General features: G+C 44.2%; 1 protein-coding gene across 2 annotated transcripts in view; it reads left to right on the top strand.

Moving 5' to 3' along the window:
• Nucleotides 1-27373, top strand: part of igsf11 (immunoglobulin superfamily member 11) — a 197655-nt gene that overhangs the window by 145535 nt on the left and 24747 nt on the right. For both annotated transcript variants that reach the window (XM_078559818.1, XM_078559817.1), the window contains exons 2-3: nt 2527-2690; nt 15796-16003. In XM_078559818.1, coding sequence (XP_078415944.1) covers nt 2527-2690; nt 15796-16003 — 372 coding nt within the window. The remainder of the gene's footprint in view (nt 1-2526; nt 2691-15795; nt 16004-27373) is intronic.

Raw genomic sequence — 27373 nt, 5'->3', positions numbered from 1 at the left:
AGCACCATAGTTAAGGAGCTCTCGAACTCTAACTTGACAATACATGTGTAACCACCCCTTCTAACAGTAAAATACTTGCATGTAGAGTCTTAAATTGCTACTCTAACATTGACTGGGTGATAGCAACACATAAATGACATTAGCTGTCTGAAGCAATCTGGGACACATCATTTAAATGTTAGCCTTCACTTAATTCTCTCAATCTTTTAAAAAGAGAAACTTGGTTGCAATGTCCAAATAAGACAAGGTGCTGGGGAAGGCTTCACTGTCCTTCTGTTCCCTCAATCCTACAGGCTGTGATATTCTTAGCTTATGCCCATTTTTAACTGCAGATCTTTGATAATAGTGGAGGCAGTTGACGAGGAAGAGGGCACAGGTTTCTTTCTTGTTGACTATATGAGGAGCAGGCTGTACCATTGTAGTTGAAGTGTTTACTCCTTGCCAAGGGTGAGGGTAAGATTAGTGGGACAGTACGGGCAACAGTATTATTGATTCGGTATCTTTTATTCTTGATATGTGGGAAATGCTGCCAAGGCCACATTTATTGCCAGTCACCAGTTGTCCTGAGATGGCGGTGGTGGTGGTGGGGGGCTCTTCTTAAACAGATGCAGTCCGTGTGCTAATTGCACTGTGACTGTGGGGCTTACAGGATGCTGAGGAAAAGACCACACAGGAGACTCTAGATCAACGTCCTAACTCATGTTGTTCTGGTTCCACTTCTTCAATCACATTCTCTGTGCTGCTTGTGTTTTCACTCTCGCTCACCAGCTCAGATTGTCTCTGCTCGGGGAAATTACATGATGTTCTTCGGGAGGTGGCATTTTGGGACCGAAGTTTGATGATTGGGGAGTGGCCAAGGACTTGCCACCTTCTCATTGCTGGTTGAGTGAAGAATGCCTAGTGTTTTGGAGTTCAAGACCTAGAGCTAATGGGCTGTTGCCTGAAACCAAGAATATTCAAATCCATCATCGATATATGCAGGCTGTATGCAGGCTCTAAGGCCAATCTTTCAGGAATCTACGGTCCTTATTTGTAGTAACATAAGATAAACTTTTTTTAGGACCTTTAATGTTTTATGATTGCTAACACTGGCCAAAGATCGTGCTTTTGTATGGTGTTCCTTTTCTACTGTTCTTGCAAATCTTAATGGAGTCCATATTCATGTGGCAAGGTTTATGCCTTGTCACCCTTAAGATATCTATTTACTTGACTCCCTGCCCAGAATAGCACAGGGAAGGTAAATAAAGAATGGCAACTTCCAGAAAATCGAGCATTTATATGAGGGTCCTTTGCATCTGGTCAGAAACGCCCTGGGTATTCAGTAGTTGGCACCTCTTCCTATTGAACTAGTTAATGGTAGGAACTTGCAGTACAGTGTGTGCCATCTATTGCACCCTGCACCTTGGGGGAACCAGCAGTGTAATAAAACTGGATATCCCTATCAAGCTGTTGCTTTGCTCTCATGCTAAGCTAGATGAATTCCACCAATTCTCCTAAAAGTGAGTTAGTTAATACAACTAACATGCATGGAATGAGCCCTGGATGATTTGGCCACCTCAAATGAGTCTGCAACATAGAAATTAGGTGTGACCATTACTTTCACCAGGATGAACAAAGCTATTCAGGCAGATGATCTTGGCCAGCAAGTGAAATTGGCCTGTGCCTGTACTACGAAAAGGGCTCGTAGTGAATCAGCACCTGATCTTCTTTCTACTGGAGTTCACAGAATGATAGTTCATAATCTTTTTGGGGCTCATTTCCTAGACTCTGTGTTGCTTTTACAGGATTTGAAATTTAAAATCTTGGCAATATTTTCCAAGTCAATGTAAAATAAAAACTGCCGCAGTGGAAAAAATAGTTCTTGATGATTTGCTGAGTCCGTTTTGCACTACACCGCCACCCCCCGCCCTTCCCTGAATCTTCATGTATTAGCTGGTGCAGCTCCCCTGTTGTCTCTTTGATGAAGCACACTTTTCTCATGCAGAGTTCTTCACTGAGATTGAAATAGGATCAGTGACGTGCAAATTTCTTGTTGAATAATATCTAAACTGGTGTGTAATTTTCAAATACTGTTACCTTTCCCTTCAGTAAAGTTACAAATAGTGGAATTCTCATTGGAAAACCAAGTCATCTACTCAGAACCTCTTATGTCAATGTGAATTATGTCAAACCTCTTTGAAAGTAAAAACATATTCCATTCTTTCGGGCCGTCTGCTATTCTAAAGCAAATACAACTTATAAAAGTTCTTGTTTATGTTGATAAGAAATATTTTAGTCTTTTGTAGATTATAATAGATAATGAGCCCTATTCTGTGGCATAAATTGTTAGGCTATAGCATCATCTGATCTCCTTGATCATGTTATAGGCTTGCTGTACATTCCAATTCAACTTTTACTCTGTATTTGAACAGCTTATTACATCACACAAGTAATACCATACTCGAGTATAAAATATTTACCAGTCACTTTATTGGCATTAGTTATTTGCATTGTATCTGTTCAATATTATTAATCTTTTCTTGGCAGGTTGGGTAGAGTCACTAGAAGTTACCATGAGCAGCAAGAGTGTGCAGGTTGCCAGAGGTCAAACAGCTGAACTACCATGCACCTTCATAACAAGTGCTGCTCTGAATCAACTGAACATCATCTGGACTGTGACACCTCTCTCCAATGTTAATCAGCCAGAACAGGTTGGTCAGTAAAAAGTATTGTATTTATAAACCGATGAGTTCATACTTGCCTGAGTGCTCTAACCCTGGTGTTAAAATCTCTCAGCTTAGCCTTACCTGTGCAGAATTTCTGATGAAACTATTGGCATAAAAGGAAAATTCATGAAGCTGCACTGAGAGAAACAGTGTCTTATGCAGGTTATGGGTGGCCTTATTTTGTTTTGACTTAAGGTTACTTACTTCACTTAATATCTCTGAAGTTCGGAGCAGCCCCTCGGATGAGTCTCCCAGAAGACAGAGCAATAATTCACACTAAAGTTCTGTGGTCACTAGAAGCTGATGTACAAGGTCTAGCATAGCTAGTGGCACCACGAGAGTAAACTTAACGAGCTTTATTAAGGCCAGCTTCTTGTAAGCCTCTTTTTTTTGGCCTACCCAGAATTTTTTCTATTGGCTTCTACTGGCTGTTTTCATGAGTAAATCTCATAAGCCTACTCTGGGGTTGCTTCCATCTGTGGAAGACCTGTGTGCAAGGAGCTGAAGGCTTTACAACAGGAATTTACTGCTAGCTTCAATCGCTCAAGGTGGATGGGTGAGAAATAGAACCTGCCCCTCTGGGAAGAGGCAGTCAGAGATGGGCCTGATGGGGACTGAGTGGAAATTCACATAGGAGTCATGTGGAAATAGTAGACCTCATTCTTTGTTGTTGTTGTGCTCCATTTCAGAGCAGAATACAACCCGTGGTATCAGAAGAAGAGGCAGCTGGAAAAGCAGTGCAGTCAGCTGAACTGAGGCTGGTTATAAAATTTAAAAAAAAAACAGAAAATGTTGGAAATACTCGTCAGGCATCATCTATGGAGAGAGAAACAAGTTAACACTTCAAGTTGATGGCCTTTCACTAGAACTGGAAAAACTTGATGTAGCAGGTTTTAAGTAAATACAGAGGCAGGAGAGGGGATAGGGAGGGAGTAGGGCAACAGCAAAAGGCAGGTTGGTGAGAGCGTAGCGAGCAGGAAGGATTACATGACATGATGATGGAAGGTAAAGGGGGCTGGTAATGGGTCAAGAAAAGAAACAAAAGACAAGTCTGGAAAAGTCGTAAACGACAACAGCAGTTTTGTGCCGGCAATGCCAGTCGAAAAAAAACATACGAGCAGATTATGATCTTAAATTCTTGAACTCAGTGTTGAGTCCAGAAGGCTATAAGGTGTCTCATCAAGCTTCTGTTGAGCTTTCTTGGAACAGTGGAGGTCAGAGTGAGAAGCGGGTAGAGAATTAAAATACAAACAGTTGGAAACTTAGGATCACACTTGCAGACTGAATGGAGGTGTTCTGCAAAACGATCACCTGATCTGCGTTTGGTCTCCCCAATGCAGAGAAGAACAAATCCTGAGGAGCAAATTATAGTGGATAAGCATTTAGCATATAAAGACAATGTAGAGCGTGTCTCATTCGAGTGGAAATGTTACCTTGTGCTTGACCAAGACTTTCATTGGCCTTGTTCAAGTTTACAGGTTGTATAAGAAACACAAATGAGGATATTTGGCAGGCTGAGGGTGCATCTAGGAAATTGGTGACAGCATTGGAAATAGGAAAATTCCATATGGTGGTCAGAAAATTGTTTCCTCATTCCAGGTCTGGTGAGTAGCCTATGCAGCTGGCAACAGGGTCAGAGATGTTGGCTGTTCTGGCTACTTAGGGATATGCTGCAGCACCTCTTCTGAGCTCTCTGGCAACCGTTTCAACAGGTAGGAATATTAAGATAGAGCGGCAAGATGGGGGATGCCTAATTTTGCCCCCATTTTCTGCCTCTATGCTGCCTAGTTTCAGATGGGATCACAGAGCATCAATTGCACATATGTGAGTCATTCGGTTTTTACTTTTTGGTGTACACAAGCAGGGGTGAATTTTCAACTGACTTCTCATCAATTGGACAGTGGGTGCAGTCTACCAACCATCTTCCTAGTGAAGTTTCACGGGTGCCGAAGCCACTGTCATGGCTTTGACTCGTTAAAATAAGATCTGTCAGTGATAAATGAATACTGACCAACTGGCTGGGGGGAATCTGCTGGCTCCTCTGGAGCCAGGGCAGCACAGTTACTTTTTAAAGTGGGGGCGGGGCATCCCAGAAGGAATAAACAGTTCAGACCAGTATTCTCATTTCCCAGTTTTATACTGTTTTTTTTCATTCTGGAATGCAAGAAAGGTCCACCATCCTCTTCCTGGCCCACAATTTTCTTTCCAAACGTATCAGTAGCAGCTTAGGAACTGTATTCATTGGCTCCTTTTGAGGACTGCCAGCCTGACCACTTTACACACAGTACCAATTGTGGGGCTTGTGCAGTGTGGGCACCACATTTTCAGGGTTCAGATTTACATTGTTTATACTATTGTGTTTTGTGCCTCGGAGATATGCAGAGTTGACACTCACCAGGTTCTTTGTGTGAATAGGAGCTTCATTACAAAGCTTTTAAAATTTCTGCTTTGCCTCAAGCTTGCTGCTTGGTTTCAGTTTCTCTAATCACACCCACAGGCTTGGCACACAGCATAGTGAGCAGTTAACAGACACACAATCAAACGCAAAACAACTGAACACAACATCTTTCCCCCTTATAAAACTAAAAGACCTTAATTTAAATTAAACCATCATTAATTACCAACATATGTACATTGAACAATTTCTTGGAGAAAATGGACACTCTGAACTTTAAGTACAGAAATACTCTGAGATATGAGGGTCACTGATGATGGCAGTAAGGAACTTGGGGTTGTGCTTCTACATGAAAAGCTTCATGAGAAGAAAGATGATTAACCTCATGGTTGCTCATCGTTAAAGAAAGTGTGTCCTCATAATCCCTGCCCTTGAAATATCCTGGCCTGTCCGCTATCAAGCATCTTACGTTATCATGCAACAGATAAGCGTTGGCACCAAGCAACCGCTTGATCTGTTTTGTTCCTGATAGAGATGATCCAGCTTGTGGTACAATTTGGCCATTTGATGAGAACCCAGTCTCCAACTTCAGATCTGTGGCATCCTTTGCGTGTTTGTTTGTCGAAGTATGCTTTTGCTTTACCTTGTCACTTTGCAATTTCTTCTGTTTTCGCTTTGACATTTTCGTTAGATAGCAGTGATGGCTTATGGCATGTGGAATCAAAAGGTGAGGTGCTGTTAGTCTGAAATTGTTGAATTCAGTGTTGTATTCTGTTCACAATATGGTCTCCTCCATGTTGGGGCGATCAAACACAGATTGGGTCACCACTTTGTGGAACATCTCTGTTCAGTCTGCAAGCATGGGCCCTGAGTTTCTGGGGGCCTGTCATTTTAATTCTCCACCTTACTCTCACACTCTGTCCTTGGCTTGCTGCATTGTTTCAGTGAAGCTTAATGTACGTGAAGCTTGAAGGACACTTCCTCTTTCACTTAGGTACTTTTACAGCCTTCCAACCTCAATATTGAGTTCAACAATTCCACATCAATACTGAGGACTACAAAAAATTACAGGAGGACATTAAAATCTTGCAGAATGGGCAGACAATGAAGTTCAGCACAAATGTGAGGTTACACTTTAGTCAGGGGAATAGTGAAGTCCCTTCATTACTTGGAAGGTGCAAGTCTGGGTGAGGTAGCGAAAGAAAAAGATCTCTAATTACAAATATATCAATCACTAAAGGTTGCACCACAGTTTAGCAAGGCCATTAAAAAAAAACCAAGCTCTCGACTTTGTCTAGTGGGGTAGAATTTAAAAAGTAGGAAAGTTATGCTAAACCTGTATTGAACCTTGGTTAGACCACACTTCGAGTACTGCATGCAGTTCTGGTGGCTGTTATGAAAAGAATATCAAGGGTGAAGAGGGTACAGAGAAGATTTGTGAGGATGATACCAGAAATGGGTGGGTATGCATGTGAGGAAATGATTGACGACCTGGGGGTCTCCTCTCTTGAAAAAAGAATGCTGAGGGGCTACCAAATAGAAGTCTTCAAAATTATGACAGATTTTGCTGGAGTGGATACAAAGAGAATGTTTCCTCTTATAGTAAGAGCTTAACAAGAGTCTATCAATATAAAATAGTCACCATGAAATCCAATAGGGAGTTCAGAAGGAACTTCTTTACCTTAAAAAAAAAGAGATGAGAATGTGACACCCACTACCACAGGAAGTGGTTAAAGTGTGTAGTATAGATGTATTTCAGAGGAAGCGAGACAAGCATTTGAGGGAGAAGGAAATAGATGGTTATGGTGATGCATTTAGATGAGAAAAAATGGGAGGAGGCTCAAGCAGAGTTTAAATGCTGGTATAGACTGGTTGGGCCTGTTTCAGTGCTGTATATCCTATGTACGTGGCATACTGGGCCTTAGCCCATTGATGATTGGGGCTCTTGGCATGACTACTCGCTATGTTAGTTTACCCATTGACTAAACATCATGCACAGCTGAGGGTAATGGCCCCCATGATTTCTTCTAGACTTGTAGGGATCTTGGAACATGTGCAAACAATTATATGAAATGGTCATGCTCAGATTTTAGACTTTGCAGGGCAGACTCCAGCAAGGGTGCCATTCCTGAGCTGTGCACTTGAGGAAGGACAAAAGCTGGACCTGTAGACAGCATGACTTCAGCTGTTACACTGTTATTGGCACTTATCCCTCTCCCTTACTAATGCTGCCACTTACAACGCACTAAATGAATCACTCCAGGTGGGTGTAACTGATAAAAGTGCTTGTCACTGTTGTAATTTGGTGACGCAGGGTTCTGTAAAGTGTAGCGATAAGATCAAAATTATCTTATGTGTTCTTGGACTTCCATAAGATCAGAAGAAGAATTTATAATAGAAAATGGATAAGAAGCCATCCCTTCCAACAGAACTTAGATGGCAAGATTTTGGTTGGAATATTCTGAGCCCCTTTGTCACTGGCAGGATTCACATGTAGCTGGCAGGTTATCGTGAAGTTGGGGTGCATTGGCTACAATTTTCCCTTTGTCACTGTCCACAGAGTAAAAATTGTTGCAGTGCTTCATGATTTTAGTAGTAAACTGTCTGTTGCATGTGAAGTCTCAATTGAGGTGTGGGGCCATTCTGCCACATTTGGCCAGCATTTGTTGCCCATCCCTAATTGCCCTTGAACTGAGCGGCTTCCTAGGCTATTTCAGAGGGCAGTCATGAGTCAACCACATTGCTGTGGGTCTGGAGTCACATATATACCAGACCAGGTAAGGCTGACGGATATCTTTCTCCAAAGGACATTAGTGAACCAGAAAGGTTTTTTATGACAATTTATCTTTTAATGGTCACCATTACTGAGACTAGTTTTCAAGTCCAAATTTTATTAATTGAATTTAAATTCCACCCGCTGCCATGGTGGGATTTGAACCCGAGAGCATTAGCCTGGACCTCTGGATTGCTAGTCCAGTGACATTACCACTACGCCACTATCTTCTTGACATGAGGTTGCTTTCCTCATTGAGAGCTACTGATACGACTTATCAGGGTCTCTTTCAGTTCAGATTTCTTCTAGACTGGACCACTTTCTTTGGCTTCTCATACAAACATATAAAATAGGAGCAGAAGTAGGCCATTTGGCCCCTTGAGCCTGCCCTTCCACTCATTAAGATCATGGCTGATACTTCTGTGTTTTGAATTCCACATTCCCATCTATCCCTATTAACCTTAGATCCTTGTTAGGCAAGGGAATCAACCTACCTCTGTCTTAAAAATATTCAATGACCCTGCCTCCCGCTGCCTTCTGAGGCAGTGTTCCAAAGTCACACAATCTTCAGAAAAAAATTCCTCTCATCTCTATCCTAAAAGGGCAACCCATAATTTTAGAACAGTGCCCCCTAGCCCTGGACTCGACCACAAGAGGAAACATCCTTTCCACATCCACCTTGTCAGTACCGTTCAGGATCATATAGACTTCAACCAAGTCACCCCTCACTCTTCTAAACTCCAGTGGAAACACAAGCCCAGCCTGTCTAACCTTCTTAAGACAGCCCACTCATTCCAGGCATCAATCTAGTCAACCTCCTTTGAACCGCCTCCAACACATTTACACCCTTCCTTAAATAAGGAAACGAAAATTGCACACAATACTTTAGATGCTGTTTCACCAATGCCCTGTATAACTGAAGCATAACATCCTTAGTTTTATGTTCAATTCCTCGTAATAAAGGATAACATTCCATTCGCCTTCTTAATTACTTGCTGTACCTGCATACTAACTTCTTGTGACTCGTGCACTAGAACAGCTAGGTCCCTCTGCACCTCGGAATTCTGTAGCCATTCTCCGTTTAAGTAATACTCTGCTTTTTTTTATTCTGCCTGCTAAAGTGAACAACTTTACACTTTCCTACATTATACTCCATCTGCTATATTTTTGCCCATTCACTCAACCTATCTATATCTGCCTGCAACCTCCTATGTCCTCTTCACAACATACTTTCCTATCTATCTTTGTGTCATCTGCAAATTTAGCTACCATGCCTTCACTCCCCCATCTAAATCGTTATTATAAACTGTAATTGAGGTCCCAGCACAGACCCCTGCGGGACTCCACTTGTCACAACCTGCCAATCAAAGACCCATTTATGCATACTCTGTTTTCTGCCAGCCAGCCAACCCTCTATCCGTGCTAATACATTAACCCCTACACCATGGGCAGAATTTTCAGTTTGACGTGCGGAGGGGTGGACCCCGCACTTCCGCACAACAAAATGATGCGCGATGACTTCGGGCGGAGGGATCAGTAACCAGGTGGCATAGATTTAAGTTAAGGGGCAGGAGGTTTACAGGGGATCTGATGACCAACTTTTGCACACAGAGGGTGGTGGGAATCTGTAATGCATTGCCTGAAAGGGTGATAGACGCAGAAACCCTCCTAAAATGTAATAAGTATTTGGATGTGCACTTGCAATGCCATGGCATACAAGGCTATGGGCATAGTGCTGGAAAATGGGATTAGAATAGTTAGGTATGTGTTTGACCCGCGCATCCTTGAAGGGCCGAAGGGCCTTTTTCTGTGCTCCACACCTCTGACTCTATCACTCTGTGACCTAGCAATATTGCAACAATAACAAATTTGACAATCGTCAGTGCTATGAATGTTGGGAGGACAGAGCGGACCTCACTGTTGGCCTCAAATACCTGGTCGTTCCACCCCAGCCTCACCGACACCAGTTGACCTGGATGCATGACGCCTCTCAAGCTCAAGGGCCTCCTGCTCGAAGCAGCTTAACACAAGGTGGTGAGCCTGGCCACCTCCAGTCCTCGCATGCTGCAACGCATTATGAGCATTCTTCTCCTGAGAAAGAGAGAACACCATTCATTACGGCAAATTGCACGTGCACGCCGCACCCCAACCACAGTGGCCCATATCAGGCCTCCAGTGTCTCCTTTTCCCGCTACTGCTGATCATTCACACAAAGGTAGTACACCTGCTCCCAACACCTCCCCCCCCCCCCCCCCCCCGGCAAAACGACTACCTTGGACACATGCTGCGTACATCACTTTAGGAAACACACAGTTTTTGCTCCTATAGCAAGGAGGCGCAACTACATGCAGTGTCGAGGGCAGCATATGGCTCTTGGCCACAACACCTTGAGGCTCCCCTTCCACCATCTCATAACCCTGAATAGGACATGTGCTGGAGTTCTGAGTATGCACCTAGCTGCATCTCCTGCATGTTGCCCCCAGACTAGTCATGTGCGACTAAGAGCAACATGTGGTGCTCATGAACCACCGGGGCTGGTCTAAGCATGAGCACTATCTGCTTAGCCACCCAGCGTAGGAAAAATGCCCTACATGATTCAATGCAGTCACGACAGTAAGACTTGGCGGGGGGGCCTCAGAGGGTAAGGCTACCTGCTGGGTTAAATGCCCAATGCCAACATGGTACTCACCCTGTCAGAGTGCAACAAAGCATTGAAGCACTTAAGGCACTGGATCCAGGTGCGCTGCACCACGTCAAGGGAGCTCACCAGCCCCGCCGCCACCACCACGGGCACGTTTGGTCATGTTGGGGGGGCCTCCTCCTCCCATCCTGGGGACCAACACCTCCCGCCGTGCTGCCATCTCCTCAAGGAGGGCAGCAAGGCAATCATCTGAAAAGTGAGGGGCGGATTGGGCCCCCATTGACCTACCCTGCAGCCTGGCCTGCTCCTCTGCCCTTCCTTCCAGCCTGGCCTGCTCAGCCGACTCCCTATGGTGCACCCTCGAGCTGGCCATTGTCACCAGCTTACAGGAGGCTGCCAGGCCTTCTTTTAAACAGACTGCCGGGTCGCCATTGGACCCGGTGGTCTGGGCATGCACACTCTTGCTATACACGGGAGTCGGCAAATACACTGGGCGAGCCTTAATTGGCCCACATGCGTAAAATGCGACGCGGACCTGATCACGGGCATCGATTGGGTCTGTGCCCGTGCCCGCTCTTCCTTCCTCCCACCCCCACGGAAAATTCTGCTCCATGAGCTTTTATTTTCTACAATAACCTTTGATGTGGCACCTTATCACATGCCTTCTGGAAATCCAAGTACAGCACATCTACAGGCTCCCCTTTATCCACAGTGCATGTTACTCCTTCAAAGAACTCCAATAAATTGGTTAAACATGATTTCCCTTTCACAAAACCATGCTGACTCTTCCTGATTACCTTGAGTGTCTCTAAGTGGCCAGCTACAACCTCCTTAATGATTGATTCCCCCTGATAGACATCAAGCTAACTGGCCTATAGTTTCCTGTTTGCTGCCTCCCTCTCTTGAATAGAGGGGTTATATTTGCTACTTTCCAGTCTGATGGAAACTTTCCAGAATCTAGGGAATTTTGGAAAATTAACACCAACGCATCTGCTACCTCATTAGTCACCCCTTTTAAGACCCTAGGATGAAGTCCATCAGGACCCAGATACTTGTCAGCCCGCAGCTCCATCAGTTTGATCAGTACTGCTTCCCCAGTGATTGTAATTTCACCAAGTTCCCCTCTCCCTTCCACCTCCTGATTTACAGCTATTACTGGAATGTTTTTTGTATCCTCTATAGTGAAGACAGAGGCAAAATATTTGTTCATTTCATCCGCCATTTCCTTATTATCTACTATTACCCCATTGTCATTCTCTGGAGGACCAACACTCATTTTGCTTACTCTTTTCCTTTTTAAATACCTGTAGAAACTCTTGCTATCTGTTTTTACATTTCTAGCTAGCTTCCTCTCGTACTCTAATTTCTTTCTCCTGATTAACCTTTTAGTCATTCTCTGCCGTTCTCTATATTCTAACCAATCGTCTGACCTGACACTCATCTTTGCACTGTGATATGCTTTTTCCTTAATTTTGATGCTTTCCTTATCTTATTTAGTTTAGCACAGATAGTGGGTCCTCCCTTAAGAATTTTTCTTTATAGTAGGAACGTATTTATTCTGAGTATTCTGAAATATCCCCTTAAATGTCTGTCACTGCTTCTCTATTGATGATTCCCCAAGCCTAGTATCCCAGTTTACTTCAGCTAGCTCAGTTTTCTTGCCCATGTAGTTGCCCTTATTAAGTTTAATATACTAGTCTTAGACCCACTCTTCCCCCTTTCAAACTGGATGTAAAATTCAAGCATATTGTGGTCACTGCTACCTTGGAGTGCCTTCACTCTGAGGCCGTTAATTAATCCTGTCACGTTACACATTACCAAGCCTAATATAACCTGCTCCCTGGTTTGTTCCAGAACGTGCTGCTCTAAGAAACTATCTCAAAAACATTCTATGAACTTCTCATCCAGGCTACCAATGCCAATCTGATTTTTCCAGTTTATATGTAGATTAAAATTACCCACAATTGTTACCATCCCTTTATCACAGGCACCCAATATTTCTTCTTGTATACTTTGTCCTAAATTGTGGTCACTGTTCGGGGGCCTGTAGACCACTCCCACTTGTGACTTCTTTCCCTTCCTATTCCTCATCTCCACTTAAACATAAAAGCGTACATATTTTAGCAATTGGAAGATCAGACTCCATGTCTTCAAGTGTCTGGGCCAATGCTTCCCAAACTTCTTCCCACTGTGACCTCATTTTGAGGCTTCAAAATAGCTGTGACCCCTCAGTGGGAGCTGTGAGGGGTGCAGAGATAGACCTGTGAGAGAAGGGGTTCAGAGTTCTTCATCTTCACAGGTTTTTCAAAAACTTGCCTTTTCAGTGAGTTTTTTGGAGCAGGAATCAGGCCTCAAAAATCGGCCATTCAGGACTGTCCCTTTAATGCAAGGATTTAAAGGGGCCTCGCAGCTCCATCAGAGCTCCACTGCAGCCATTGATGCTGCAGAGTTCATGACCCCAGAATCTTGTCTCACGACCCCCAGTTTAGGAAGCCCTGGTCTGAGATTGTCACCTTGATAAGTCGCATAAACATGCAAGTAGCTTGTGTTGGCAGTGTGAATAAGTCATTCTCTCTCTTACATGATTTGAATGTGATATTAGAAATATATTTCTGCATCAGCTACTGAGCATGTGTGAACTTGCTGAAAGTTTGTCTAAGTGCTTTGCATGCTGTCACAACTAAGTTGGATCAGGGTGAGAGCCAACTTTAGTTGGCCTTCATCATGAAGACCATAAGAGTAAGCAAATTGACTAGATAAGACTATCCACAATCTTCATGATACCCAAAATCTCCTTCCTTATTTGCTTTCAGTGCATTGAGTCCGCTTTGACTTGCTAAGTTATTTTCAGGTATTTTGAATGATACTTCTTACCTGCCTCTCAATTGTACACATGATGATCCTCGATCAGTGTGACATCCAGTAGTGAGTAAAATCCTCAAAAGAAGCAATCTTGTTCCAGTCCCTTTATGATGTAATTCTAAACTACCTTTATAAAGACTTTAAATTTTATGTCCAGTTCTTTGTTTGAGAGCAGCAGCCACTTAAGAGCGGCTAACTCACTGGATACTCCTCCATACACCCATTGCATTTCCTGTACATAAGCCAATTTGCACGGTGGTTCAATGTGAAATCACATGAGGTGAGTTGTCTGTGACGCTTGTTCACCATGCACTCAAACATTACAATCTCACCAAATGTAATATAGACTTTTCCTGGGCATTTATGGGACCAAACATGATTAAAATAATTTGATCATAAAAAATAGGAGCTGGAGTAAGTTATTTGGCCTGCTTTGCCATTCAACAAGATCATTACTGATCTTTTACTTCAACTCCATCCCCCTGCAATTCCCCCAGTACCCAGAAAATCTATTGACTTTTGTCTTGAATATACTCGATGACTGAGTATCCATAGCTCTCTGGGATAGAAAACTCGAAAGATTCACCAGCCTTTGAGTGAAGAAACTTCTCCTCATTTCAGTCCAAAATGACCTACCCCTTTTCTGAAACTCTGACCCTGTGATCTAGATTTCCCAGTCAGGGTAAACATTTTCTTAGCAACTACACTGTCAAGTCCACTTACTGTTGCCAGTTTAATGCTAGATCGCACTTAGTTCAGAGTTGATGATTGGTTAGTGATTTATGATTCAAATTGAGTTCATCCTACTTTGAATTGGTGATTCAATAATGTTTAATTCTAGTATATTATTTAACTAATGGAATGCCAGTATTTTTAACAATTGTTAAAGGTTTAACAACTTGAACTGTTAAGTTTGTTTGTTCTTTTACACTACATTTGCTAGCCTTAGTTGTGATAAGTTTTTGAAGTTTAAGCAAGGTTTTACACAATGGTTCAGATCTTCCGATCACGTTAGGAACCGTGGGTTCTGACCCTGATCAGACCAAAAAAAAACCCCACTTCCCTTCCTACGATTTTTCTGGGCAATCTTTCGAAGGAGGATCCTGTAGAACTCATTCAGCACAGGAATCCTTGGAGACATCAGCAAAGGGTATCTTTGCAGAAGCCATAAGTTCTTTTTATAGCACTGGCTGCTGTATTCTGGTAAGTAGAGTCCAAAGACCTCTTAAAGAAATGACGGAGAGAAGGTAAGGGTGGGTGAGGTAGGGGGGTAGGGGGTAGGGATGGTGAGGTTAGGGGATAAGGGGATGGGGGGTGCGGGGAGTTGGGTGGTGGAGAGTTGGCTAGTGAGGTTGGTGGGCCAGGGTGGAGTCGGGTGATGAGGTTGGATCGGTGGGTTGAGGGGGATTGAGGAGGAGATGGGTGGTGAGATTGGGTCAGGTTGAGTCAAGGTGTGTCGGTGGATATCCAGAGGTAGTGACACTCCTTAAGCAAACATATAGAATCCATATAGTGGATGCCTACCTTGCTTACTCTTGTTGAACAATGTATAAGTAAAAGAAAATCATTTTCGGGCAAGAATTAAGGAAAATACAGATCAGAGCATTAGTAATTAATTGGGATTGAACATCAGTTACTGGGGTTAATCGACATATGATCCTCACATACTGATGTATGCTCTGTGTTACAAGAAGTTTGAAAGCAGCTATACTGTACTCTGCCTACATGCTTGAAATCCTGTTGTTTTCAGCAGCTGAACTAATACAAGCTCCTATGAACCCAACAAACGTTTTGTTGTTTTCAAAGAAGCAGCCTGGTCTGGTTTAAATATGCTGAATTTCTGTCATGTAACAATGTTGCAGTCTGTTATTAGACTTGGAATCGGAGACTATGATGATTTTGCCAATGACTATCATGTGCAGCCTGCATATGAGCCCATGACCTCCTTTCATTAAAAACCAGTGTATGTGTTGTACATTATACACAATTCCATTATAGCTCCAGTAACAAAGGGGAAAAAAAGCCAACACGATCAATTTCAAAAGAAACGGTTAAACTGCCTGTAAGGAATTTTCACACTGATAGAAAATGTACATTCTCTGGCAATTAACAGGATTGGTGGAATTCTGAAATTGTCAATGTTATAATGATTTCAAACAAGCAAATCATCTCTGGTCATCTTAAGGACTCAAATCACCATCTATTTAGGAGCCAAGTGCTATAGGACCCTTTGTTGCTGAAATTGGTGCAACTATATCTGTACATAGCTGTACTGATGTTATGCTCGATAATGTTTAAACTAAAACTTTGTCACCAATGAAATATTACTAAATTCATGTGATAATATGTTTTAGAATTGATCCACAGTTAAGATAAATTAAATCAATTTATTTTTCCTTTTTGTTTCCTTCTGTCACAGGTAATTTTGTACCAGGGAGGGCAGGTAATTAGTGGGGCCACCCAGTTTAATTCCCGTGTGGGCTTTGTCGTCACCATGCCCAGCACAAGTGCCTCCATCTTCATTAATAACACACAACTGTCAGACACAGGGACGTATCAGTGTTTGGTGAACAACGTGCCTGACAGAGGAGAGAGGAACATAGGTATCCTTGGATTGTCTGTATTAGGTACAATTACTTATTCTTCTGCCATCTTTTAAGTGACTATGATCTTGTATGCCATGCATTAGATAAAATTTTGTTATCCTCTTTTAAGTGTCATTGTCTCCCAGTTATCTTGAAGCTGCTCATACTACAGTATGACTTACCTTGATGTCAATTGATCAACTCTATTACAGTTTCTCAATATTCCAAAGAAATGAAAAGCTGCAGATTTCCAGGTCCTTCAACGACAGAATCAATGGTCAAATTGAAGCTATATAGAGAGCTTGAAAGTTTATTTTCTAGATTGGCTCTTAAGGGTTATAAATCAAATTAAGACTACTATTTTCAATCCTATTTTCACTTTCAATCAATCCACACTACAAAATTGCATTCAAATTCAGCTGTGTAACATTGTTTTATCGGTTTCACTCAACAGTGCATTTATAATGTAATGTTTGTCAAGGTGTTGTTGAATTCCCACTTTATATTTTGTAATCTAAGCATTGTCATATTTCAAATACTGGAACTAAAGCTGTACTTTATGTAACATGGTGACTCCTGTGTCTATGGAATATAAAAGATGACAAGCAAAAGTGAAGAATGCGGCAAACAAGATTAAATAGTTGGGACTGGTTTTCCATCCATTATCTTGTGCCAAAGTGGATGGAATCGTGGCAGAAAAGGGAGCAAAATTGGGCAAGCAGGCCTATGTTGCATTTTGGCCTCAAGCTAGACTCCCCATGGCCTGTCCTCGGAGGTATAACTGCTGGCCACCTTTCCCTATCTTCTGTATTTAAATACTGATGGGTATGAAGGACTCGCATTCCTGGTGGATTTTCTTGTTGACTGCCTCTCATCACTACATGGGACCACCTGGCGGAACAGGGCAGTAGACCTGTGGATGATAGTAATGGTTCTGATTTCGTAAATAGAGGGCCGGAGCCTAGTAAAAGCCTTCTCTCTCTCAAAGTTTGCCCAGGGCCCTTGTACTCCTTTATCTTTCGCCACCTGTTCTGGCGCCGCAGTATCCTCGTTTCTAGCTGACACTGACACACTCCATCTTGGTCCTGCATGCCAGATGATCCCCAACTCAGAAAAAAATAAACTCAGTAAATGAAGAGGCTGTTGCCTGACTCTGGGTATTTTTATTTGCCAAATAAGTAACTAAATAAGTAGAAATCTTGCTCTACCATGACATCACCACAAAAGAGGAATTCAGCGTCTTGGGACAAAAATGGGAATTTGTCCTGTTATTTTATGTGTTGCTTAAGTTGGCTATGGTTAAAATGGCAGCCGCTCTCTCTTAACGAAATTTCAAAATAGAAGGTAGTAATTGCTAGGTGTCTCTTGGTCAGAAATGACTTATGGGGGAAATACATTGATAACTGGCACAGTTGGTTTAAAAGATATGAATGTATGCAACTTCAAAGACCTAGTTATAACTTCTCTGATGCTTCAGCAGTTTTGATGGATGCGTAGACGCTTACATACTTTCCAATTGCGAAGTAATCAGAGATCCATTTTAATGTGTAATTTAACTTTGGCATTAGTAGATAAGAGACCATTATTGCTTTGAACCAAATGCAATTACAACCAACAAGCAATGTGTTCGAATTTTAAAGAATGATGTCCTTATAATTCATGGGTTTTTTTCCCATACTTTTCAGTTGTCATTCACAATTTCTCTGGAAAATGAAGGGACTGATTAGAGCACCCTGAGAAATAATCTTATGTATTTACCATCTGGGACTCAAACGTAAATTCAGCAATCCCATTTTCTCAAACAACATCACTTGTTTAAAAAAAGAAAACATCTGGTCATTTATCTCATTGCTGTTTGTGGTAGCCTGCTGAATTTAAGTTGGTTGCTTCGTTTCTTGGGGCAGAATTTCACAGTTGGCATGCGGGGGCGGGCCCAACATGCATGCTCGTAAAATGACGCACGATGACATCAGGCATGCGTCCCGACGTCACTGCACGCCATCGCGATATTTTGGAAGGCGGGCACACTGAGTTCGGCGACGCGCCCACCATTAATTAACAGGCCAGTTAAGGACCTTGAGGCATCAATTGACAACGATTTTGCACAGCCCATGCAATTTTCAGGACGTCGCACAGGCGCAACGGGCAGGCGGGTAGGAGACATTTGTATAAACCTCATTCACAGGCAGGATAAGAGGGGTGAGTGGGCTCGCTAATGCGAGTTGTCAGTACTTTAGTTTATTACTTACTGCTGCTTGCTTGTGTGAACAGGACAACTTCATTTCACTTCAGAGCTGCTTTGACAGAAATAACAGGCTTCAGTTCAGGACTCTGGAGGAACATTACACTTGGGGCCTTCTAGGCATCAGACAGCCTTCCCTTACTCTGGGAATGGGGATTGTGGTTTCCGCTGGAGGCATCTCCTCTGAGGAGGAAGAGACGGCCAGAAGGGGGAGGAGGCCAGGAGTCCATATTCAGCCTCCAGAGGAGCCACCTGTGGGAGGACAGGCGCAGGCACAAGGGGCGCAGGACCAACATGAAGTCCAAGGCGGAAGGGGCTGCAGAAGACACCACTATCCTGCTGTCAGGGTTTACAGGCGGCGATGCAGCCAACTCAATATGTCTGAGGTGCAATGCCGAAGGAGGCTCCGTCTCTCAAGGGAGACCGTGACCTCATCTGTCAGATGATCAGCCCTGAGATTAGCTCCAACTGTGTGGGTGGACACCCCATGTCAGTGGCGCTGAAGGTCATGGTTGCCCTCAACTTCTATGCCTCCGGCATTTTCCAGGGGTCGGTGGGTGATCTTTGTGGAGTCTCCCAATCAACTGTCCACAGTTGTGTCAAGCTGGTGACAGACACTTTGTTCAGGTGTGCATTGACTTTCATTCACTACCGCACGGACGAGGCCAGTCAGGCAGAACGAGCCAGAGGCTTTGCTGTGATTGTCGGGTTCCCCCGCGTCCAGGGTGCAATTGACTGAAAACGCGACCATCAAGGCGCCAGCAGGTGAGCCCGGTGCCTTCATCAACAAGAAGGGATTCCACTCCATGAACGTGCAGATAGTGTGTGACCACAAGATGCAGATTCTGCAAGTCTGTGCAAGGTACCCAGGCAGCTCCCATGATACGTACATACTGAGATACTCCCAGGTGCCGGGGCTCTTCAGTGCTCCAGCCCGGCTCGATGGATGGCTACTGGGAGGCAAGGGCTATCCCCTCAAATGGTGGCCCATGATGCCTCTCCACCATCCAAGAACAGAGGCCGAGCAGTGGTACAATAGGAGCCACAGACCACAAGGGCTGTGGTGGAGAGAGCCATCGGTCTTCTCAAGATGCGCTTCCATTGCCTGAACCTCTCGGGGTGCACTCCAGTATCCCCCAGATCGCATCTCTCTGATAGTGGTAGCATGCTGCGCTCTGCATACAATGAGTCCAATAGTGAGGCTGAAGACAAGCACGCTCAGGAGAATGCTGAGGGGATAGACGCCGACCTGGGCAACCTCCAGGGAGGCAGGGACACCAGGAGGCTTTGATCCAACTATCCTCCAGCTAGCCTACCAAAGACTAACCACCAACACATGCCAGGACTGCAGGCTCCACACTCAACACCTGAGAACAACATTTGCCTGGTCAGCAACATGCACTATTGTGCTATTTCAATAAAGCTCAATGACAAACAAGTCACTCATAACATCATGGGTTACCCTGCACCTGCAGAACTAATGAAGCACCCAGAGGCTTGTTGAGAACCAAAATATTTAATGATTTGCAGCTTGGCATACAGAAATCAAACTAAATGAAAAGATGTTGAACATCACACCAACTTAACATTAACTTAAAAGTGGGGTAAAACAAAAACACAAGTGATAAGCCTGTGTTGTGCCTAAGGTGCTTTAAGTTTGTATTTGCGGGTGCTACGTTTAGGTGCTCCCCCCTCACTAGCACCGGCATTGGAGACAGCTTGGTCACTCTGCTGTCCTGTTGGCCTTGATGACCTAGGCGAGCGTCCTCTGGCCTGTGGAGCCTGTGCTGGCCCCGCCTGGGAGGGAGTGGCCAGTTGCATGGCTGGCATCTCTCCAGTCGACGCAGTCTCATCGGATGCCATGGTCACTGGCAGAGGGGCGGAGGAGCTGCTGCCCTCATCCGGAGCGCCCTGAGAGCAGCCCGCAGAGACAACAGGCAGCCCTGCGCCAACGTCAGATCGCTTTGGACCTCCCTGCTCACCATTGATGGATGGGCACCTAGCTGGGAAACTGGGTGCCCAATCTATCTCCTGCAGACAGTGACCACCTGAAGTCAATGCCGGTGTGAGGGCTTGCAGGTTCGAGCGCATCCCCAGGAAGCCCTGATTGATTTCCCAGAGGAGCCTCTCCATGAGAGTTGCCACTCTCTCCATGGAGGAGGCCGTGTGCTCGGCCATGAGGGTCATTGCATTGCTCATGCTCAGCAAGGACTCCTCCATCACGGAGACCATGGTACACATTCCCTCATGTATCTCCGCCAGATCCTCTCGCACACCCTGCTGGATGTCCAGCATCTGCTGCCTCACGGATGATTCCAGAGGCCCATCATCAGCCACCGACTGAGCATGTTCCTGGTCCCCAGCTTCCTCCAACTGTCGGCGCCCTGGGCACACTCTGCCTCCGCCTGCACCTCAAGCAAGTGTGAAGTGCCCTCACTGCTGTGCGCCGAGGTACTAGCCGATGATCTTATCCCCACTGAGGTGCTGGTATCTGCTCTGGTACCTGCCTGGTTGAGAGGGTGTGACGCTGGTGTGTTTATGTCTTCTGCGCCCTCAGGGGTCAGCGGCGGCCCCTCTGCCTCCTGAGACCGGGCATGCTCTGGTGAGGCTGAAAGGAAGATCAAGGACATTTGATTAGTTGAAGTCGTTACATTGTTAATGTGCATACCTGGCACCCGGATCAGGATGCGCTCCTCCTTCCGTTATCAATAGGGAACTCATGTCGGAGGCTGAAATCAATATACAGTCAACAGTGGAAAGTTTGCACTGACAGATATTGTGACCTCAGTGCATGGCACTCTTACCTCCCAGTGGCACCCCAGCCTCACCGCGGCCGGTTGACCTGGCCGCTTGGCACCTCTCCAACTCCAGTGCCTCCTGCTCATACCTGGTCATGATGAGAAGGTGGGGCTGCCCTCCACCAGTCCGCAGCCGCTCTGCATTATTGTGAGCTGCCTTCTCCTGAAAGGATAGAGGAGCATTGATTAGTCCACCCTGTACCTGCATTGCCATTGCAGCCTGGCCAACTCCACCTGAGGAAAACCTTGCAGGGCTCATCCGATTCGTGACCCTGGAGCCGCCTTACACTCACCCCGAGCAGCCAGGGCTGACCCCCTTGCCCAGATGCTGCCTCCATCACATTTGCCACTCACACTCTAAGACCTTCCAAACCCACGACCACTACCACCTAGAAAGACAAGGACAACAGATAGATGGGAACACCACCACCTGGAAATTCCCCTCCAAGTCACTCAACATTCTACTTGGAAATGTTTCGCAGTTCCTTCACTGTCGCTGGGTCCAAATCCTGGAACTCGCCCCCTAACAGCACTGTGGGTGTTCCTGCACCACATGGACTGCAGCAGTTCAAGAAGGCAGCTCACCACCACCTTCTCACAACTAGGCTACATCATGGGAGCTGCCCTGTGATGCCACCTCCTCCAAGGCATGTTTGGCAAGGTCGGTGGGGGGCCTCCTCCTCCCGTCCCTTGAGACAAGGATATCCCAGCGTGCTGCAACCTCCTTGGAGGGCAGCAAGGCATTAATTAGAGAACCTTGGGGCCGACTGCCCCGCCAATTTGCCCTCCCGCCTGGCCTGCTCCCCGACGACATTGTCCATTGCAGCTAACCGAACTCAGTGGCAGCCTTAGGACGGCTGCCTGCACCGTTTATGAACAGGCCACCGTAATATTTGAAATGATACAAAACCAGTGCATACCCTAAAAAGTAAAGGCTTCACTTTGAAAACTTTGAAATCAGGTTCCACATGTATGCTAATAACACTTGCCTCTACTTCACCTCCAGCTCTCTCTGTTTCTGTTTTTGAGATTATCTGGATGAGCTGAAATTTTCTCCCAATTAAATATTGGGAAGACCAAAACTATGTCCTTTGGTTCCTGCCACAAAATCCGATCCCAACCACCTTTTAGCATCCCATTCTGCCCCTTGTCAGGCTAAACGAGACTGTTCACAACTCCCATATCCCGTTTGACCCTGAAGTGAGTTTCTGACTCCATACCCTCTCCATCACAAAGCCTACACCCACTTCTGTAATATTGCACTTTTCCATCTCTGTCTTGGCCCATCTGCCAAAACCCTCATCTGTCTTTTGTTATCTCCAGACTCAATTATTTTAATGCTCTCCTGGCCAGCTTCTTATCCCCCATGCCCCATGAACTTAAGCTCGTCCAAAATCCTGCTACCTTTATCCTAACTTGTAGTAATCTCATTTGTTCATCATAAGGAGGTGGTAGCATGGTGGTATTGTCACTGGACTGGTATTCAAGAGACCCAGGGTAATGTTCTGGGGACCTGGGTTCAAATCCCACTACTGCAGAAGGTAAAATTAGAATTCAATAAAAGTCTGGAATTAAAAGTTTGATAATGACCATGAAACCATTGCTGATTGTCATGAAAACCCAGCTGGTTCACTCATGTCCTTTAGGGAAAAAAATCTGCCTACATGTGATTCCAGACCCACAGCAAAGTGGTTGACAAGGGATAGGCAATAAATGCTGGGCAGTGACGCCCACATCCCATGAATGAATATTAAAAAAATTATCGTGACTCTCAGTCCACCAGTGCCTCAATTTTAAAATTCTCATAATTGTGTTTGAATCCTCTCATGTCTCACCTATCCCTATCAGTCCCACGAAGCACCTTGGGATGTTTTACTATGTTGGCTCATCATGCTGTGTAAAAGATGCATAGCATTCAGGAGGCAATTTGTTCCTGACAAGGAGCTGGCTGCATCGCTGGAGCTTGATCCTGCGCAGTCTGGTGCTGGCTTCTGTGTTCCATTTGCATGGAGTTGGGAGGATTGAAGCCAGAGTTCTGGTACGTGCTGCTGTGTAGGGAGATGGCAGTATCAGTCAGGTCAAATCCAGTCACCACCATCCCATTAAGCCCTGAATCTGAAACATTGATCAGTGGAATGGCTAAACTAACAATAGGTATCAGAACTTTAAGGCAGTGCTTCCCAAACTTCTTGCCACTGGGATCCCATTTCAAGACTTCAAAATTGCTGTGACCCTTTGGAGAGACCTGGGGTTTTGGGGGGCCAGTGTTATGATCCCAGCTGAGGTTACCCCCTGGACAAGCCCAGCTTGATAGATCCTAACTTTTATTTGTTTGTTTAGTTATGTGGAGAGTAGCTACTGAACAGAGTCATAGATGTCAGCTGATGAACTTTTAACAAAAGAAAACATTTATTAAGCAAGGAAAGATAAACTATATTACAAATACTCCTTCACCCACAATATACCTTTTATAGATGTATACAGATTTGTAAGGATGACACTAGTTGCAAAAGCTATCTTACTGTAATGTTCACTGTAAGTACACAGTCCATGTAAGCCAATAGGAATCCTGTGGCCAGACACACCATACTCTGAAACCAAGCGACAGATGCCACCTTAACCAGATGCTATGGATCTCTCCGCAACTCCCCCGGAAGCTTGTCACACTGTGAGCCAACCAGTCTCACTGCACTCTGTCTTTCACGTGAGGGTTTCCAACCTTCAAGACCTTGTTTTGGAATCTTCTCCCAAACCGATGCTTTCTCTCAGACGTCTTCTGCAAGGGTTCACCTCCAGGATTTCAAACTCTCCTGATGTTCCTCTTCCCTGGGTCACCACATGCATTCAAGCTGTCTGCCATGCACTATCTCTTACCGACTCTGCTATCAACAGTACCACTGCTTTATATGACCCTAGCAAAGAGTTGAAGACCTTCAGTTGTCTCTTTGAACCTTCTTGCCTCTTGCAAGCTGTTCTCGCTTTAAATCTGCTTTCTGCAGCTTTGTCTCTTTAAATCTAAAGCTTGTAGCCTTTCTCTGTGCCCTTCACTCTTAACTTCATTAAGAGGACCTTTTCCAGGTTCCTGTTCTTCCTTTGACTAGAAGGTTTGCATGGGACTTTCCCTGGTTCCACTCCCCTGGATTTTGAGGTCTTTTCTTTAACTTGGGACTGGCTATCTGTCCCCTTTGCTCCAGTCCCTCCTGGCAGCTACTTTCAAAACCAACTGAACTCCAACGGTCTCTAAATCAAACTGCTGTTTCTCCTCTTCTGTGTATGTGTCTGTGGGAGGGACCTGCTTCTCTCGACCCCTGTTGCTAGACAACAGCACTGAGTTTTCTACTCTTGTTTGCTTAACTTAGCTTACAGTCGTAAAACTCTCATTAGAAATGCAAGCACCTTTTAAAGGGAAACTAAAACTCTATTTGACCTTCCTTAACAAAAATACAGAAATACAAATCAAACTTTAAAACTCATTCCTAACACCCACAAACGCAAATATAATTTACTTTACCTCTATTTCCTAACACCAGTGCAAGCAAAGGCAGGGGGGGGTGTTAGGTGGGATGTAGGAGGGTCGATGATGGGAGACCTGTGAGAGCTGGGGGATGGGGCAAAGTTTTTAATCTTCATATATTTTTAAAAACCTATCTTTTCAATGGGCTTCTTGTAACAGGAATCAGGCTTCAAACATCGGCCTTTTAGGCCACGCCCACTATTTTAATGAAAAAGCAGGGACTTCAAGAGGATTCACAGCTGTTAACATTCAGTCAGAACTCCACGGCAGCCATTGGTGCTGCAGAGCTTGCGATCCCAGAATCTTGTCTTGCGACCCCAGTTTGGGAAGATTTGCTTTAAAGCCCACCTTAAACATTCACCACCAACATACAGTAGCAGCAGCGTGTACCCTCACGAGATGCACTGCAGCAACTCACCAAGGCTCCTTCAACAGCACCTTCCAAATCTGCAACTTCTACCACCTAGAAGGATAAGTTCAGCAAACACATGGGAACACCACCAGCTGCAAGTTCCTTCAAACCACACACCATCCTGACTTGGAAATATATAATAATTGCTTTACAGTTGCTGGGTCAAAATCCTAGTATTCCCTCCCTAACAGCATAATGGGTGTACCTACACCACATGGGACTGCAGCAGTTCAAGAAGGTGGCTGACCACTATCTTCTCAAGGGCCATTAGGAGTGGGCAATAAATGCTGGCCTCGCCAGTGATGCCCACATCCACTGCAGGGATAGCTAAGAAAAGGTGGCAGCAGGCTTTAAAGCCCTGGCTGACAGTTGAAGATCCTGTATCCCCACAAATGGAAATATTGCTCACTTCTCCAGCACTTGATTTGAGAGGAAGGGTGAATCAGTAACTGAGGCTTTAAGTATAAGTAAAGCAGACTCCGAGGAATGAGAAACGAATTGAATGCAGTAAGCTGAGATGAACTATTAAACTTAAATGAAAAACAGCGGGTAGTATTCAATGAATATTTGAAATGATACAAAATCAGTGCATGGCCTAAAAAGTAAAGCCTCCCCTTTGGAAACATAATGTCAGGTACCTTTCTTTGCTGCACGCAAAGTAAAATGAAAAGATTAACTAATTGGTGCAGAAAATTAATTTAAAGTCTATAACAATGAATTTCTGTTAAGACACTTTTATAACCTGATTTACATATTTAGCATGAGTATTGCAGGGTTATACATAAAGCTGCATTCTGCCTCAAGGCCTCTTGTGTTTACGTTTAGTTTTCCATTAATGTGCAACCTGTGATATTTTTACAGCAGAAAACTTCAATGTTAAAACACAACACTTTCATGGTATAACATAACCATGGGGAAAAATTTGTATTTATAGATAATTCAGGTTTTTTTTTAGATTTTTTAATTTTTAAAATCTTTTATAAAGTTGTGCAGGAGTGAAACAATGCACTAGAGGGTGCTCTTGCGACATATTTTCCTCTGTACTTCTGACTTTTGTGATATATAGTACCCTGGCACTGTGATTATCCATGTTATACTCGAAACAAAGATAATTCAGTGTGAAATTCTAGGCAAGAAAATGGAATCAAGTAGATTGTACATGATCCTTTCCAGCCCAATTCAGCCATGGGGAAATTCAGAAAAAGCAGACATAATCTTAACATTAGAGGTAGATCATTCAGAAGTGAAATCAGGAAGTACTTTTTTTTTTTACATAAAGGGTGCTGGAAATTTGGGACTTTCTCCCCAAAAAGGCAGTGCATATTTGGACATTTGGAGCTTTCAAGACTGAGGTAGGTAGGTATATTTGTGTTAGGTAAGGGAAACCTGTATTTGGAATAAAGGTGGGAAAATTGAGTTGAGGGGCAGATCAACAAGGCTCTAATGAATGGTAGAGCACATGTGAGGGGCTAAATGATTTACTTCTGCTCCTAATGTTCCTATCCTCCACCAGTGCTTAAAATTTGAAAATCTGGTTCTGGGCTCACATAGTGGGTCACTGTTGCACATCCACAAGTGTCATGAAGACCATGTTTGTTCATAGATGCAGACTATTCGAGTATTCCTGAGGAGTGGGCAATTGAAAAGATGTTCCTGTGGTTTTTTTTTTCCACCCTGAACATCAGCGTGGTGCTTGTATAATTGGACAAAGTTTTTCTTCAAATGAACCATTGCAAACCCCACTAGCATGCATCAGCCAATGATCAAATAGAAATGAAATTGTATTACAAACAAAAACAGAAAATACTGGAAAACCTCAGCAGGTCTAACAGCATCTGTGGAGAAAAAAAAACAGAGTTAACATTTCGAGTCCGTGTGACTCTTCTTCAAAGCTAAAGAGAAGTGAAAATATGCTGAAATTTATACCGTTCAAGGGGGGGCTGGAGAAGGTGAAGCTGGATCGAAGGCCAGCGATAAGTGGAGGCAAAGGAGAGATTGCCAGAGATGAAGTGGACAAAAGAACAAAGCGGTGTTAATGATAGTGGTACTGGCTAAAGGAGGTGATGGTGGCATTAAGGTCAGAAAGCAGAATGTGGTAATAGCAGAACAAGGGTAAGCACTCTGGAAAGAACAATATGAACAAGTGACAGATGACCCTAGTGGGGGTGATGGGAGTTGTTCTTTCTGGAGTGTTTACCTTTGTCCTGCTTTATCACATCCTGCTTTCTGACCTTAATGCCACCATCAGCACCTCCTTTATCAGTCCCACTGTCATTAACATCTCTTTGTTTTTTTGTCCACGACATCTCTGTCAATCTCTCCTTTGCCTCCACCTATCACTGTCCTTCTATCCAGCTTCACCTGCTCCACCCCCCCCCCCTTAAACAGTATAAATTTCATCACATTTTTACTTCTCTTTAGCTCAGAAGAAGAGTTACACGGATTC

Source organism: Cetorhinus maximus, chromosome 16 (assembly GCF_964194155.1).
Source record: "Cetorhinus maximus chromosome 16, sCetMax3.hap1.1, whole genome shotgun sequence".
Lineage (NCBI taxonomy): Eukaryota > Metazoa > Chordata > Chondrichthyes > Lamniformes > Cetorhinidae > Cetorhinus > Cetorhinus maximus.
This window is presented reverse-complemented; position numbering and strand designations above follow the sequence as displayed.